The 18406-nt window shown below is 43.0% G+C and overlaps 1 protein-coding gene across 1 annotated transcript in view; it reads right to left on the bottom strand.

Moving 5' to 3' along the window:
- The window catches only part of LOC124788443 (solute carrier family 22 member 7-like), a 158165-nt gene that overhangs the window by 32019 nt on the left and 107740 nt on the right, over nt 1-18406 (bottom strand). Inside the window, exons 4-5 of the mRNA XM_047255715.1 lie at nt 17903-18060; nt 8490-8658 (exon numbers count right to left, since the gene is read on the bottom strand). Coding sequence (XP_047111671.1) covers nt 8490-8658; nt 17903-18060 — 327 coding nt within the window. The remainder of the gene's footprint in view (nt 1-8489; nt 8659-17902; nt 18061-18406) is intronic.

Here is an 18406-nt window from a genome sequence, read left to right on the forward strand (position 1 = left end):
TCCCATCGATCATTTATGGGACATAGTCGAGAGGTCAGTTCGTGCACGAAATCCTGCAGCGGGAGAGATTTTCGCAATTTTCGACGGTAATGGAAACAGCACGGGTCAATACTTTTGCAAAGGTCTTCCAACAGCGAGTAGCTGAGTGTGTGCCACGTCGAGATGCTGCACTACGCCGGGCAAGAGGATATCCGACGCGATATTAGGAGGTTTTCTGTGACTTTTGTCACCACAGTGTATACTGAACAGTGTTTACTGATACGCCCTTAAACCCGCTGGGCAAAACAGGTAATAGGGTTGTGGACAGGGCCAAGGGTTGGGGTCAGTTTCTGCTTCTAATTGTCATTTATTGTAATTTAGCAACTCTTTCACGGCTGAAGGCCTCCAACAAGAAATCTTAACAAGATAAAAATCCAATTAAGATAGCAATAAAATAATTTAAAAAACAACATACGCAAAGTGCAATACAAATGGATGAGGGCAACAATAAATTTCCAAAATTTTAGAATATATTACCATAGACCTTTAAAGGCAGAAGGCCAACAAGAAACCTTAAAAAATCAAAAATTCAATTAAGATAGCAATAAAATAATTTAAAACCCAAAAGGCAACATATGCAAGGTGCAACACAAATGCCTGAGGGCCACAATTAAGTTTCAAAACTTCAGAGTATATTACCATAGACCTTTAAAGGCAGAAGGCCAGCATTTTTAACAACAAGAGATCTTAAACATCGACAAGATAGAAAATCCGATTAACGTAGCAATAAAATAATTTAAAGAAACAACATATGCAAGGTGCAATACCAGTGGCTGAGGGCCACAATCAAACTTCAAAATTTCAAAATATATTACCATAATCTTTAAAGGCAGAAGGCCGCAGTGTTTAAGCTTGAAAGGTACATTTAAAATTAATTATGCAAAATTTTAAGAAACAAACAATAATCATAAGCCCAAAATTTAAAATAGCTGACAAGAGATAAATAAAAACAGGTGGCACTCAGAAGGCCTCCAGGGAGGTCGGTCTGCCCTCGTTCACTTAGGTCAAACAGGTGGTGAGCCCAGTTATACTTGATCTGTCGGACCCCAGCTAGGGTGCAGCCACGGACCGACCGACACAACAACTTGCTTCCCGTCTATCACTATATGAGAACCCCAACCGGCAATGTTACAAACGTGAAGTATGTAATAGCTGTCAAAATTGCACACCATGTTGAACTGCGACAATAGGGAGGAAAGGACGCTGCCGGAAATTACGTTAGTGGCCAGAGCAGGTAACCGGAACACTAACGGCCACAAGACAGAAAATTCCATGGTGCACTCATATCGTAGTCGACCAAAATAGTTCATTGCTCTAGATGGTGGCTAAATCTCAGCAGTAGAACCACTCAGTGCTACTCACCGGAAAACCTCAGCGAAGCACTAAAGCGAACCACCACAACATGAGCAGACGTTGCTTAGGTAGTTTAGACCACTACTCTACTTTGACGTCCTGGGTCGGTGAACCACGAAGCTCGTAGCGATCGCATAGCTCCACACACGCTCCAACACTGCACAGGGGCTGCCAGCGGCCCCAGCCGACTGCAACACGCGGAGAACTTCCCTCGTTCGCAACAATCGACCGACTCCCTCGAGACCCCCTTGCCGGAAACTGTATGCACCAAACCAAAGATGGTACATGGCGCAAATATCGATACACATCACTGCTGCCACACGTAGAGGGAAGAAGAACCACGATGTAACCGCGACAAGGGGGGGAACCCAAACACAGATAGACAGCGAACTTCACGAAAACGCATAGTTGGGAGAGATCGGGGCTCATTTACCTTACGGGTACAGAAACGACAGTTGTAACAGTTTCTTTCCTCGATATCTAGGTAAATACGCGTTTGCAGACCCATATACGCCGATGAAAAATGCTCAGCTGCAAATTATCTACTGATCCCGTCGTTTTTCAATCCACTTCGCATCATGAAGTGTTATTTTTCTCAAAATCTGAGGATGCTGAACGAAAATATATTACAGTCTTCGTCTGTACACAGATGACTTGTCTTACAGTAGACGAATTGGTCGGCCGTGTCTGGTTACGTTACTCGGTTTACAGTGGTATCCTCGATTTGTTTTTTACTGCGTTCGTTGTTTCTCGTAACGCCCATTTTTTAAGTTGTTGCAGTGAAGTAGGAAATTCATAGCAGATTACACAATACGAAGACATAATTTGTGATGATAAGCTCACCGGACAAGATACTGGTCACCCTGCAGAAATCATTACAAGCATAATCGAATACCGTATAATTCCGCCCTTGGACTTGATAACCGCCTTTATTCGGTTGGGATACGTATCCACAAGTTTGTGCAGGTACGTCACAGCCGACTTAAGTCACTCGCCGTGGATCTGAGGACGCAGTTCCAATAAACTGCAGAGATGCTCTACCACTGTTCCAACCTATCCCACACATATACTGTGGCATTCAAGTCGGATGATGTTGCACGTCAGTCGAGAAGTAATATAGTGAGTAGTGGGGACGGTGTTCATAAAACCAGTCACATATTCCTCAAATCCTTTGAACTTTTTTCTGTTGTAAATGCATAACATTTGTACTGTCGTCTTTGTGTGGCTGTGTGACCGACTCCAAATGTACATTGTATGCAATTCCCGTTGCTATGTTCTCTCGCTAACAGGTGCGGGTGGACATTTATTAACTGACTGCAGCGATTCCTGTCGGACTGGGAAGCGGTTTTGATTCACAAGCCGTGATCCGCGTCTCCGGTCCCTCCAGTCCAGATATTTTTTCGGTCACAGTTCTTATGTCGTGTTTCATCGCCACATATGGTAAACTTCTCCCTCTAGTCACGTCAACAGTTTGCAGCGGAACACGAGTGCCCTTTTTTGCCACTCGGTAACGTCCTTACTTTCATTCACATTTATGTCCAATGTCCGCTAGAAACATAAATGTCCCACTGGATGTTATTTCACTGAGCTCACGCTGAGGTAGTTAGCGCACAGTTCAGCGCATGACTCGATCGCTGCGCCATCTGTAAAGACTTAAGGATCCTACTGCGCGTGCGCACAGGGGTGACAACTTTTTTGTCCAGTGAGCTTATCACACCTACGTGAGCCGATGACACGACTACCAAAAACTTTTGTGGGTTTTGTTATTGTTCTGAGTTATGTATGGGCTTATCGATCTCTGTATAGTCCAGTTTCGGAGGTGGTTAACACGACTATTTGGAGGCAGCTTGAATCTAGCACTGCAAGCTATTGGAATTCCGTTATGATGAGTACAGGCGTAACACACAAACATAATATACTCTTTGCGTGATATTCACACCTGTGGCTAATTCCATGACTAATAAATCCGCTCCATTTGCTCTTGATGAATCCTTTATTTGGATGAAATAATTGACACTACCCAGCTTTCAGGATACAAATTCCATCTTCAGGCTGTAACGTCACAATAGGTTTCGTTACATTGTTAAAATCAGTGTTATGTTGCTATCAGCTGATAGACATTATCAGCGTAAATTCAATTACTTTACATAATTAATGAACAGTGAAATAATCTCAGCCCCAAATTACATGCATGTAGAAACAATTATGGATCAAAGTCTTTTATTCTCATTACAATATGCACGTCCTGTGTCCCTATTTACATTTTCCCACCACTCCTTAAAGTACGTGGTCAGGTGTGAATGTTTTGAGTGTGGTACCAGACAAACCAGAGATGCAGTGGGTCTCAGAATCTTCCACCAACTTTAACACAGTCAGTGAAAGGCAAAGAGCAGGAACAGGATGGTTAGACCAGAGGTGCAAAGTCTTAAAAAAACGTTTTCTTACCAGAGGTTGGTCATGGGCCTCCCCCACCACCTCGTGCTGCTCGGGAGAAAGAGCCACGCAACGGTTACGAGGAGTTTTTTGGGAGACAGCAAGCGACCAGACGTTCCTTCAGAACGCTGCGTCGAAATCAGGACAAAGGTATTTGAGTGTTTAAATATGTTTAATGTTAACAATTTATTTATCAGAGGCTTTTTCGCGATTGATTAATTAAGTACCATTTATTGATTTTTGTTCAATTTATCCAATATAAGAATAATTTTCTCCGTTCGAGATTTCCGTTACGAACCGCCACGTGGTGCATAGTTTCAAACTGCAACCGCCGAGAAAGCTAATAGAGGGAGTTGCAGTCAGTTTTTGCGATTGCTGATCATCGATTTCAGTAAAAGTTTTATACATCCGTGCTGTATAAAGATAATATTGAAAATACAACAAAATTTATTTTAAACAGTGTAAGTTCTTTAACAAAAGATATCCCTTTACCAAGTCGGCAATAATTTCGTCTTGCGAAATGAATACTTCACAAAGTTGAATCTATGGGGAGAGAGAAATATTAACTAACTAAATGATTGCCTATCGATGTCGCGGGGTCCAAACGATACATATCGAACATGCGATCGTAAATCCATCGTGCGACTCTTGTGATGGGCGTTATGATCAATTATTTGTGATCGTCATTTTTATCTGTTTTCCGTCGTTCCCGTAGTTGCTCTAAATTACATACCTCCATGAATTATTTATGAGTTACTAGGGAATCCTAGACGATCTATGTCGTTTGTGAGTGGAATGTCTCGTGTTCTTGACGTTTCTTCGGCGGAGTCTCTCACATGGATAAATCTAATTCCATGTTTATCCAGCGAAGAAAATTGTTCGACTTTTTGTAGCAAATATGGAGTACCACCGGACGAGAAAAGAAGGGACTAAGTAGACTGTGGTGGTTCGAAGCGTGCAAAACTTCGTAAGCACAGTTTCGGTGCTGAAATACCGTTTACAGTTTCACTGCGGACAGTGCGGAAAACGAACGAGTATCAGGAAGAATACTTGGTTCGACTCTTCCAAATTATCCATCCAGACCACCATAATGGACTTTCACATGATTGCAACACCGACGATGAGTAAGGTAAGTAATCTCCTTTGCAATTACAAGTATTTTTGTAACGCTCTTCTTTCGTCGTTGCTGTAGCGACCACCGTAAACATACCCATAACGCCCGCCATTAGAGACGCATGATCGATTTAAGACCGCAATTTCGATATGTATCGTTTGGACCCAGCGACTTGGATATTAATTCGTTCTTGGAAATTACCGATCATTAATGACAATTCATTCAGAAGTTACTGTCAACTAAATGGGCCGAAAAGTTTAAAAAATGATTGTAATCAGAATTTTTAGTGTGAACATTTCGATACGAACCACAAAGATATTAATAGCGACAGCCGTATGTTTACTTTAAAGTTCAGTACGAGGCAGATAATAAAATCTCTGGTAATATTTTACGTTAGCTAGCAGTAACTTTTTTTGACAACTAATTAAATCATATTTCTGGTCCTTGTATGTTAGAAAAGACTAGGAAGTTTAAGATCATAAAATTATTTAACTGAACGTAATGCAGGCCATCTTAAATAATCGACGCAGTCCGTTGTATGGCGTGTGAATAAACGGTGCATTGATTGCTTATCACACGCATTCCATATTAAGAATATTAAAACAATATACAATTGAGCCGTGTGCGGCTCGTGTTCGTGCCGTTTATTACTTGACATCTTGCCTTTGCGGTACTGCTGTCCCGTTTCTTGTTCGATTTACTGGTGTCACTAAGTTGCTGGCTTGCCTGCCCGTGAGTGGCAGCAGCAGCGCTTATCGATAAGGGCACTGTCGTTATATCTTTGGAGCGACTGCTAGTATTTCTGGGTCATCGTGTATCGGGAGTTGAGTTGGGACGGAGCAGCAGTGAGGTCGAGACAGCCATGACTCGCTCGACCATTGCTGATACACATGAATTGAGTGCGGACGACCTTGGTTGGTCGTTCGGTCGGTTGTCTCATTGAACGATGTGTATTTGGTCGCCGACCGCTTCTGGGTTCTCTCAGTCACAGGTTTTAGTATTGTTCGAGTTGTTTGTGGAAGTGTTTCGTGGAACATTGTGTGGCTTGTGTTGTTTTGACTGAGCAGCTATTTTAATGCTGTCTGCATGTTGCAGGCAGTCAAACGGTTGGGACGGAGCAGCGAGGATGTCCCGCGGTGCAAGGGCAGGCTGGTACAGCTGGCGGCGTGCATACACTGTCGGATCGTGAGGTGCTAGCTGCGTGGGGTTCTAGGCGCTGCGGTCCGAAACCGCGGGACTGCTACGGTCGCAGTTTCGAATCCTGCCTCGGGCATGGATGTGTGTGATGTCCTTAGGTTAGTTAGATTTAAGTAGTTCTAAGTTCTAGGGGACTGATGACCTAAGATGTCAAGTCCGATAGTGCTCAGAGCCATTTAAACCATTTGATTTTGCTAGCTGCGAGAGCGACAATTTTCATTGACCACTGTACCTGGACGCTGAAGTTGAGTGATCAGTTAACCTGTAATGAAACCTCAGCTATTGTGACATCACTTCGTTCATTTTTGGGTTGTTGCTCCCTGGGCCATTTGGGCTAGCAGCAATGTACGATGTGTTGGAGTCAGCGAAATCATGCAGCCGTCTTCTAATATTGTGATTAATTATTAGATTGACTGTTACTTGCCAGTGAAGTGCACCAGCGGTATTTTCTGCCCTGTGGCCATTAACGCCCCAGTTACCTGCTCTGATAGTGTGCATAGTTTTCCGGCAGTGTGCCTTTTCTCTTTGTGTTGATGCTGTCCAGCAGGCATGTAGTTCGACAGCCTTTTAAGTTGTTTGCTTCATAGTTTGTTCCCTTGGCTGTTTCTAGACGCCAATTTCTGAAGTTGTAGTGCTGTTCGTATCCTAGTCCTCAGCCGATATTTTCCATCGTTCTGCTGTTGGTCGGACAGAGGAGAATTGTTTAACTTGTTGGTTGGCCCTTGGGCCATCTCTAGTTAGGATGGCCATCCGATTATGTAACTTCAACTCTTGGCTGTCTCTCTCCTTTCATCTTACGTTTGAGCTACCTTCTCAGGCTGACACTTGGAACACTTCTGAGCACCACTTGTTCTGTTTGTTTTAGATTGTGATTTTCATTTTAGTTTGAAGTATTGTCCGAGGCCTTTGTCCATGTATTAATTCAGCTTTTTTTTTAATTTTACGTAAAGGCCTTCAGCCATGTTAAATTAAAATTTTGAATATTGATTTTATTTTTAAAAAAATTGTTTTTCTTGAAAATTTGTTCTATCTGATATTGTTTGTAATCCAGGCCCTAAGCCGTTAGTCGTTCAACGTGTTATGTTTGGCCTTCAGCCGAGGATTTACGTGAACCCCTTTTATAAGGCCTTCAGCTGTGTGTATTCTTCAAAGGAAAAATTTTTTATAAGAAGGAGGGGTTTTATTTTAAATTGTTTGTCTGACTTGTTTTTCAGGCCTTCAACAGTTGTTTCAAATTTCTTTGTGGCCTTCAGGCGTGCAATAAGTTAATATTTCTTTAATTACGCTTTTGGCCATTCTGTTGTAACTTTAAAAAGAAACTTCTTGGTTAGAAAAAAATGTTTATTGATGTGTTTTAATTACAGTTGTCCTTCAGATGTGTAGTGTAGGCCTTCAGCCGCTAATTGTTTTCAATTGCATGTTTGTTTTAAATTTTTACCTTCTATTTTTAATGGCTTTTGATTTCTAAGCCAGGCCTTGACCCATTCTGGTTTTTGGTGTGGCGTCGGCCCTTCAGCCCAGAAAGCATCTCAAGTTTTCTTTAACTAGGCCTTCAGCCGTATTGTCTAATTGTGATCTTTTAAAACAATGTATATACAAGTGGCTCTTAGAAAAATAAAGCTGTATGTTTGATTGTGCCACTCACAGTAACTGTTTACAGCCCCATCCACAATCATAACCTTATCCTGTGCGCTCTCTGACTACCTACCAACCAGGTTTCAATAACAATGAACTATGTTGCTTGGGGCCAGGTTGTGTATCTTGCTAATGCCTAAAAATGTTCAGAAATATTTACAAAATAGCATTGTCGTTACAAAGTAAAACAATAGCAGGATTTTTTTGGTCGCAGTGACGCATCCAGATCTCTGCACCCGGCGGCATACTACAAAAAGGACCACGAAAACCCCAAGAAATAAATTACAAGACTTACTGCGAAGTAGGACAAGTCAAGACAAGACGGAACTGGTTTCAGTATGTCTCCGGATACTTTAAATCAGATAGAGTGTGAAACCCCATTGGGAGAGATGTGCACGTCGGCGACATTGCAGCGGTCATGAATGATAACGGATCGTCAACGATTTCGATGTCACGCCACAACATCTGGCCACCGACATCAGCATGAAAAAGGTTGCTCGACGTTCCTTGAGAGATGCACCTCTATACATTGTCCACAAAAAAAGGGTTACAGATGAGGAAGTACCATTTATTACACGCACATAGGAAGAGGCATCGATATTGCATATCGGTTGATACTTCTGCAACAACGAGTAAGTCTGACAAGTTTTCAACTTACTCGCAATATTAAATCTCAAATCGCCTATCAGCTGGCCTTCGTATATACCCATCATCTTACCTGCAGAAGAGTAGTAATATAAGGCAGCACAGGACTGCAAAAAGCAAGGAGTGCTTCCAGCTGGGAAACATCTGAACACATAAGCAGGTGGACACCAATCCTATAGGTATACCAATGCATGCCATGCAATTGATACAAGAGCGGTTTCTGATATCCGTCAATTCCGTCCCTGAAATATCAAAATCAGCATCTTATTTTATTACAAAATTTAAAATGTCACGCTTTTTTATTTTAAGTTATTTCACGTGATACACTTCCATATTACCGTGTACACTAACATTTACAAATAAAATGCAACACTTAGCATAACAACAAACACATGAATAATACTGAGTCCACATACAGCTTAAGGTTACATAATATATACGTTAAATTTATAGAGCAAAATATTATACGACCAAAACCAGAGTTCGATCAGATTAACATATGATGAAGAGATCATATAAATTGCCTCGGAGAAATTTCATATTACCAACAAAGCACAAAAATAAAAACAGCTTTAGAGAACATAAAGCAGCTGACAGGAACCTTGTGCGTGTTGTTATTATAATGCGATTACAGGCAAATTTCTACGCACTCATCTCACATGTCACAACATGAAACTGCGTGTTTTCAAAGTGATGAAAGTTGTGCTCTTATTATTCGAAGAAGTCAGTTGCCATACTGAAATTGGTTCAAGGGGCTAGGGACATATTTTTTGCGACATATTTTCATACTTTTGGCTAAATTGTTTAGAGTGTGTCTACAAATCTAAACTAGCAGTATCCAGGGTGTTTTTTTTTCTTTACCTGTGGCTACGATCTTCATGCGTCAGTACCACGATGCGCTGTAGTTTGGAGGTAAGCGTCTCCCTACAGCTAACAGAGTTAAGTTAGTTCAAAGGAAACCAAGGATACAGCATAAGACAGAACCTGCTTCAGATTGAGCATACCCTTAGCCGTATGTGATTTTGTTAGAGTGCCATTTTGTGCTGCTGCAGATTTTAGTGTACTATACAGTCCTTAGTTTCCCCTTCAGCCAAATTAGCTAGTCAAGAAAAGTGTATTATTTATTTACGTATTTTGTGTATGATGTGTGTACTAAAATGTTATTTTTTTTCGTGTAAAGAAATATTAAATTATGGAATGTAAAGTAACTCAGCACTAATAGGGACTAAACACAGCAGTTCTAAGGTATGAAAGAATGATGATTCTTCAGTGTATGAAAGACGTTACTTATGCAATTTTCTTGTAATTTTGTTATGTGAAGTCTCAAGTATTCGTCTCCGAATAACTGCTGTAACTTACATCCTTGTGAATCTTCTTAAATCATATTACTGTGTTCCTCTCTTGGTCTCACTCTACAATTTTTACCTCCCACACGTCCCTCCGATACTAAATTGGTGATCCCTTGATGTCTCATAATGTGTCCTGTCAGCTAATCTTTTCGTCTAATCAAGTTCCGTCATAAATTTTTTTCTCTCTATTTCGATTCAGCACTTCTTCATTGGCTACGTGATCTGATCATCTGTCCTTCATCATTATTCTGTAACACCACCTTTCAAAACCTTCTGTTCTGATCTAAACTGTTTATTGTCCACGTTTCACTTCCATTCATAGCTGCATTCCACACAAACACTTCCAGAAAAGACTTCCTAACACTTGAACGCATATTCGATGTTAAAAATGTCTCTTCTTCAGAAAGCTTGCCGTTGACAGTCTAGATTTTTTAAGCCCTACTTCTGCCATCATCCGTCATTTTTCTGCCATATAACGAAACCCATCTATAAGTGTCTCGTTTCCTAATCTAATTCCCTGAGTATCACCTGATTTAATTCGACTGTATTCCATTATCCCTGCCATGCTTTTGTTGATATTAATCCTATATCCTCTTCGTCAATTCCGTTCAACTCCTCTCGCAAATCCTTTGCTGTCTCTAATAGAATTACAATATCATCGGCACACTTCAAAGTTGTTATTTCTACTCCCTGAAATGTAATTCCTACAGCAAATTTTTCTTTGGTTATTTTACTGTTTGCTCATTGTACAGACTGATTAACATCGGCGATGGGCTACAGCCCTGCCTCACTTCCTTCTCAACCATTACTTCCTTTTCATGCACCTCGTCTCTTATAACTGCCGTCTGCCGGCCGGGGTGGCCAAGCGGTTCTAGGCGCTACAGTCAGGAACTGAGCGACTGCTACAGTCCCAGGATCGAATCCTGCTTCGGGCATGGATGTGTGTGATGTCCTTAGGTTAGTTAGGTTTTAGTAGTTCTAAGTTCTAGGGGACTGATGACCTCAGATGTTAAGTCCCATAATGCTCAGAGCCATTTGAACTGCCATCTAGTTTCTGTACAAATTGTAAACAGCTTTTCACTTCCTGTATTTTACCCCTGCTACCTTCAGAAATTTAGAGCGAGTATTCCACCCAGCATTGTCAAAAGTTTATTCAAATCAACAAATGCTGAAAATGTGGTTCACCTTTCGTTAAACTGTCTTCTAAGTAGTACAGTTAATATTGCCTCGTGTATTCGTATAAGGGAGAGAGAGAGATCGAAGACTAACTAATGTTAAAAACACTCAGTGGAAAGTTACATGAAACTTAGTTGTATGAGGCTTTTAAAGTAGATTTATCTAGAAAACATTATTAAAAAACTTTTGCTAAGCGACTGCATAAACGTCACAAAGTAAGTGACAAACGGATGTTAGTCATTCATTACTATTATTAATATAAAGACGATGAATTTGCGAAACGACTAGTTATCGACGCCGTCAGTCCTCACTGAGAAGATAGTCAGTTTCGTCAAAAAATGTATCAAATCTTTGTTCCCAATGGCGAACTTCTAAAATCAAACTTAAGATCGCTCAGCTTGGAGTGAGGAATATATGGTGTTCCAGATATTAGCTAAATGCACCATCTTTAGTGCCTGCTTGACCAACACACCAGGCAGACACTGAAATGTATTATTTCATTACGTGCTTTGCATATAACGTTTGTACTAAAATGTTGTTTTCTTTGTTCGTTTCATGCCGCACAGGTAAGACAATGACAAGGCGAACCAATGGTGTTCTACCAACGCAATAATTGCCAGTGCTTGTGACTAAACAAAAGGGAACTAAAAGCTTATGATGGTGAGAACAATGAGCCATCATTACCAGATCGTCTCTCCGCATCCTTATAAAATGTATGTACAAACTGATTTATGTGTGATGTATTACCTCACAAGAGGTCTTGAACATGGAAAAATCACTGTGTATTATATCAACATCACATTATAAAATGATTGATTGAGATCCGTAAACCAGTTCATTTTAGGGTAAGAGGGGCGCATATCAGCCGAACAGCTTGATCAACATGTCGCTCAGTATAGGGAAAGACAAAGGCAAATGACAACCATTTTGAGCACTTCTGTGCCAAGTGTCATCACAGCCTTAACTTTGTTGTGTGTTGCTCACTTTCTGATCAGGTGGAGAGCTAAATCCAAAAGGGAACCAAGGGTAGTCCAAGTCCCAGTGCATTGCATACGGAGGGCGTGAGGTGAGTAGGTAAGGGGTTGATCGGGCAGTGGTCGTCCAGTACGGAATTTTTACGTTTTGTTTCATGTAATGTGTTTTAAGGGCACTAGGTCACATTTAAGTTTTCTGGTAGTAAGGGAATATGAAATAGGTGCTGACCCAGACAATTTAAGAGCTAGTTAAGGGTCGACCCAGGGACTGGGTCTTTCCAAAAGGGGGAATAATGTAGCGGCACCACAGTTTCGGTGAAACATTTCTGAGCACAAGTTACAGCCAGGTGCGGGCCAGATTGCAGTAAGTTACACTGAACAGCGGTTGCAAAGTAAGGAGTCGTCGAACCGCTGAAAAGAGTAAATGCAGCGGTTTGCATGGCGTAACTACAGGCAAAAGGGGCCCACTGGCGCAACCCAGTTGTGGTGCATATGTGACTTGGAGCGGCACATTAGCAAAACAGAGGCGCACAGCCACATACAAATGGGTGTCGTTTTCCAACGAGATTCTTTCAAGTGTGGCAGCTCTCATGGATGACGAGGCATGTCACACCACCGGCTACACGCAGCAACAGATGGAGTGCGAGTGTCCCAGTACATGGCAGATCATTAGTTCGACCCTCTGTGCCAACACGGCGTCCACAGCCAGCCAGTGGTGCGCCACTGTTTGGCTCAGTACCGCAGGCAGTCGTCTCGGCTCGCAACAAACGCCGGAGACATCCCGAGATGAGGGTCACAGATTCGGACGCCGGATCGTGGGCGCTTGCCGCTGTGATCACAGCTATGCCAGTGATGAAGAAGCAACAGCGGGAATGGCCTACGGCTCCTGGCAGAGCAGCACAGAGATATCGAGGATGGTGGGCGCTGAGACAGCTGCTGGTGCACCCATCCTGACATCATCAGAACGCAGCGGGCCACTCGAGGCCAGCACGACACAGCATTGTGTTGCACAGGCTGCTGGGGTGCTCCCTCAGCATTGCGGGGCCCTTTGACGCAGACAGAGGTGAACGAGGACACTGTAGTTTGAAACAATAAATCATTTGGGAAAGTTCTCACCGAATTTTAATATGGCACCTCCTGGCACCCACCCACTGCATTTGGTGTCTCCCTGCTACATTTAGTCATCCTGATACATTCTGTAGCAGAAGTCGCCATTACACTACACTTTTATAAATGTGTCGCAGATATGTTTCCCTCTGTGTTTTATTGTTTACTTCTCTGCAGTAGATGCATCTTTTCTGTATGAACTGTCTCTGGGTTTCGTACTGTTTTTGTTGCTGATTCATACCCTGCATTGTAGAATCATCTTTTACTTCTTTAGGCAGTGCAGTATTTTCCTCAGGTTTTGTGCTGTCGCATTCTACCAAGAACTACCCAGTTTCTATCAATAAATCCTGATAACTTGCAGTATAATGTCACTCCTATAAACGTCTGTGATCTTGCTTCTGTCTTATATCACATAGTTTTGAATTTTCTCCGAAAACTTTTCTCCTGATTTTTCGCAGGTCTGTGTCACATGTTCACTTCTATGGTATTTACTGTCCACTTATTGGCAGAAATTTCTTGCTCTTTCGTCGTCCCTCCCCCTCCTATTTGGTGATTTATGTTCCTTACATAGAACACACTTTATGGTACCATTAGAGTGCTCATTGCTTTCTAATGGCATGAGACGACTCTCCATAATTCGTTCTTAAAATTCTTCATTGTTAGGAGGATTTGATTTGTGTAACATTCATCTCTCTTCCCCGTGTATTTTTACATCTGTATTTACATGGTACACACACTGCCACTTGTTTGTTTTTAATGCTGTATTTTCTGATCTGGCCTTTTTACTCACAATGTCCACAAATTACTAATTGTTTATCACAATGTTTTATGTTCTGCCAGATGACCAAGGTCTTGGTGTTCAAAACACCTCCTCACTACTAGAAAGTCTTTCACTGAAGCCGAATGAAATCCAAGACATACTTTTTGTCGCTTCACGAGTGCTGTTATAACCAGGGGGCTCTCATTTCAGTAACTTGATGGACCACTTTTCTTCTCACTGGTTCTGTCCTGAATCGGACTGTAAAGCCGTTTCGGAAGGTTTCCTTGGGCAGTTCATCTTCAGGGTTCTTCAAGTGTATTGTGTCTTTCGGTGTCTTTGCATTTGTGTCCACTGGGATGTGGTACACAATCATTAAAGGTCTCTTAATCTTAGCCTATTCACAAATCAGTTTCTCTTGCACCTTTTTGTTGTTGATTATCTTTTTCGTGACCCTTCATGTAGCAATTTCGAAGACGATTACATTATCGGTTTGCTTGACCTTCTTCATACAAATTTTCTCTTTGGTCTGGTTCATTAAGTTCGTCAGATTTTGTTGCACTGTCTTTGCCTCTTCATTTGTTCTTGACTTTATGAGCAAAACATTTTGTTCGATTGCTTGCTCTGCTGTGATTTCAGCTGCAGGAGCTGTTTTGCTTGCATCTCTACTTGGTCGCTCTGTTAGTACCACACATCTGCATGTTTTCTCTAGTTTCGTTAATATTCTCTCGTTTTATTTTTGTAGGTGTTCCGAACTGCACCGCCAGTTAATAAGGCCTGCTTTATAGCGCATTGCGATATTTTTGCCAGTAATTCCACTTTTAGTCCGCTTATTCTTGGGCTGTGTCATCTTTTGCCCAGAAAATTCATTTTCAATAAATACCATCATGTCTTCATACAGCTGCTTCATATTGAGTGGTTTTCGAACTGTAGCGTTTTCCCTTTCGGCGTTATTATTTGTTTTATCCTCGTCAACTGCCACCGTTTCTTTACGTGTAGTCGTACTGACTACATCTGTTTGCCCATTTGATGTCGAGTGCAGTGCAAGGCCTCTCCACATTAAGAAAGAGGTGCTGGCCACTGGAGTCTTAAGCGAAGCACACGTTCTGACTCGCCTGGAAAGTGTTCCATTAGGTTCAGGAATGGACTATGGACAGGCCAGTCCATTCCAGGAATGTTATTGTCGACAAACGATTGCCTCATAGATGCTGCTTTGTGACAGGGTGCGTTGTCGTGCTAATCCAAACAAATAACGTCTCCTAAGTGACCCTGTACCATGCGCAGTACACGGTGCTGTTAAATGAGTTGATATGCTTCCGAATTTAGTGTTGTTTTCTTAAGCGCAGGAAAAGCAGTAGACAGTAATTACCAAAAACATTGCCATATCATAACACCAACTGCAGGGTTCTTTACTGTAGACACTACACACGATCTTAGGTAACGTTCAGTATGTTGTTGCCGAAGACAAACCCCTCCACTATATTGCCACAGCGGAACACGTGATTCATCGCTCTAAACAATTCGTCTCCAATCACCGACTGTCCAGCGGCGTCGCCCTACACGCGCCCTAGAGCATTGCTTAGCAAAGGGAGGCCACGACGTTTGGGACGCGGATTTACTGGAAACTTCATACACTCGTAGTACTCCACGAGGACAACAAAATGTGTAAGCAGTAGCGCGTACTTCTCCAGCGTTATTGAGAAAATCGCAAGATACTTTCGGTCGTCAAACATACATCTGTGAGTGGCCATTTTTATCATGAAGGGGCGGCAGCCGAGTGGTTAGCGTTCAAGCTCTGTAATCACTGCATCGCTGGATCGAGTCCCGTTCGTCAGTTATTTTTATTTTCAACATAGACATTTTCTTTACTATTTGTATTACAATTGATATAATGAGAAGAATACATGTAATCGGATGAACTTTTATTAAATTTACAATGTTATTTGTCAGTCTACAAATTTTTAATATCACAAGTAATATAATAGTCAGGTCTTCAGGGCTCCAGCAAAAATTCGACAGCTCATGAGCCCTCTGAAAGACGATGTAAGCCTTCCAACGCAAGGCGTGTGTACAATGCCGTCTAGTTGTGGGCACATTTACGTCGGATACACTGTGCGTACCATTAACAGCGCCTTGTGGAACACGAGAGGTGTTACCGCCTGCGGTATCCTGAGAAATCACCGACAGCAGGAAACAGAAAATGTACACCGAATTGCATTCGACAAGACATCTGTTATTAAACGGATCAATAATTTCTGGAGTAGCGTCATAAAAGACTGACAACACCCTTAATAAAGACCACTCTGCAGCTGAACACAGCTTGGAATCCGGCTACTGGAAGGCTCATGCAGGCTCGCAACGATAAAATTACCGTATAAGGTACCGTAGTGAGTAGCAGTGTTTTCGCAGAAGGTAGCTCGGCCACATAAGGGCAGCAGCAGCGTTCACACGACATTCAGTGCCTCGCCAACTACACTAATGCTCATACATTAAGGATAAATGCAGAATGCGGTGCCACACAACGTGGCACTAGACAAAACTGGCGCTAATAGCATAGGCACATATGGAACACACAGGACACAGATGTGTAAGTCCACGGTATTGGTGATAAGTTGATAAAACCGCTCCGAAACACATGTGCTACAAAACGCCACTGTTTCCTGCGCATGTACCCCCACATCAATATGGGATATGATAACAATGCACACGTACAAAGGCCGCACAACGGGTCTGGATCAGGTAGTCGAGCAGCTGCTGGGGTATAGCCTCCCATTCTTGCACCAGTGCCTGTCGGAGCTCCTGCAGAGACCTAGGGGTTTGAAGACGTGTAGCAATAGGTCAACATAGAGGGGGTTTACGTCTGGAGAACAGGCAGGCCGCTCCATTCGCCTGATTCCTTCTGTTCCGATGTACTGCTGCACCATGGCAACTCGGTGGCGCCGTGCGTTATCATCCATCAGAAGGTAGGTGGGACCCACTGCACGCACCACTGAAAAGGCGGACATACTGGTGCAAAATTATGTTCCAATACACCTGACCTCTTACAGTTCCTCTGTCAGAGACATGCAGCGGTGTATGTGCATCAATCATAACCCCATCACACACCATCAAACCACGAACTTCATATAGGTCCGTTTCAAGGACATTAAGGGGTTGGTATCTGGTTCCTGGTTCACGCCAGATGAAAACCCGGCGGGAATCACTGTTCAGACTATACCTGGACGTCCGTGAACACAACCTGGGACCACTGTTCCAGTGACCATGTACTGTGTTCTTGACACCAGGCTTTACGGGCTCTCCTGTGACAAGGGGTCAGGGGAATGCACCTTGCAGGTCTCCGGGCGAATAAACCATGTCTGTTCAGTCGTCTGTAGACTGTGTGTCTGGAGACAGCTGTACGGGTGGCTGCGGTAAGGTCCCGAGCAAGGCCAACTGCAGTACTCCGTGGCCGTCTGTGGGCACTGAAGGTGAGATATCGGTCTTCTTGTGGTGTTGTACACTGTAGCCGTCCGTACTGTAGCGCCTGGACACGTTTCCGGTCTGCTGGAATAGTTGCCATAATCTTGAGATCACACTTTGTGGCACACAGAGGGCCCGTGATACGACCTGCTGTGTTTCAACAGCCTCCAATCGCCCTAGTACTCTACCCCTCATAACGTCATCAATATGTGCTCTTCGAGCCATCTGCAACACACCACTAGCACGTCTGAACACTTCTGCACACTTACTCGCTGCCCCGTACTCTGAAATGCACCACCATACCTCTGTGTATGTGGACTGCTGCCAGCGCCACCGAGCGCCGACCGCAGGTCAAATGAACCCACATGGTCATACGCCGAGGTCATTTAAACCGGCTAACCGCCCACCAGAGCGTTGTTTCACCATGTATCAGCATTATCCTTAATTTATGAGCATGACTGTGGTTCTCAGCTCGAAGCTCCTGGACATATGACCACGTGGCCCGGATGGAAGCTCGAGAAAAGTTATCAAGGAAGAAAAGAGTAAAGAAACAGGAGAAGCCCTCTGTCAGAGTAGTTTCCAGTTCTTTCCATGAAAAATACTTTTTCAAGGTTTTGTAATCGTCGCTCTGGCACTGCTGCAACACATTATCCCCCATACTCACCTACAGATACCGCCGACTCCAGCATGACGCCTGCAGCGCCCCCCACCAGCGACTCCGCCACGACGAACAGCGGGAGCAGAGACGGAGTGAACAGCATCGCCACCCTGCTGACGACATGCATCACCACGCAGGCCAACTGCAGCGGGCGACGTCCGTACCTGCAAACCAGCGTATATCCGCTTGCTTCACAAATATTCCATTTCCCAGATTTTTTCTGTAAAATGTTTAAAGACACAAAGGAATTGAAGACATTAGCTGCCATCCTCGCCGTAATTATACACCACTGGCCATTAAAATTGCTACACCAACAAGCAATGCAGATGGCAAACGAGTATTCATACTAGAACTGACATGTGATTACATTTTCACGCAGTTTGGGTCCATAGATCCTGAGAATTCAGTACCCAGAACAACCACCTCTGGCCGTAATAAAGGCCTTGATACGCCTGGGCATTGAGTGAAGCACAGCTTGGATGGCGTGTACAGGTACAGCTGCACATGCAG

This window comes from Schistocerca piceifrons, chromosome 3 (genome assembly GCF_021461385.2).
Source record: "Schistocerca piceifrons isolate TAMUIC-IGC-003096 chromosome 3, iqSchPice1.1, whole genome shotgun sequence".
NCBI classification, from domain to species: Eukaryota; Metazoa; Arthropoda; class Insecta; order Orthoptera; family Acrididae; genus Schistocerca; species Schistocerca piceifrons.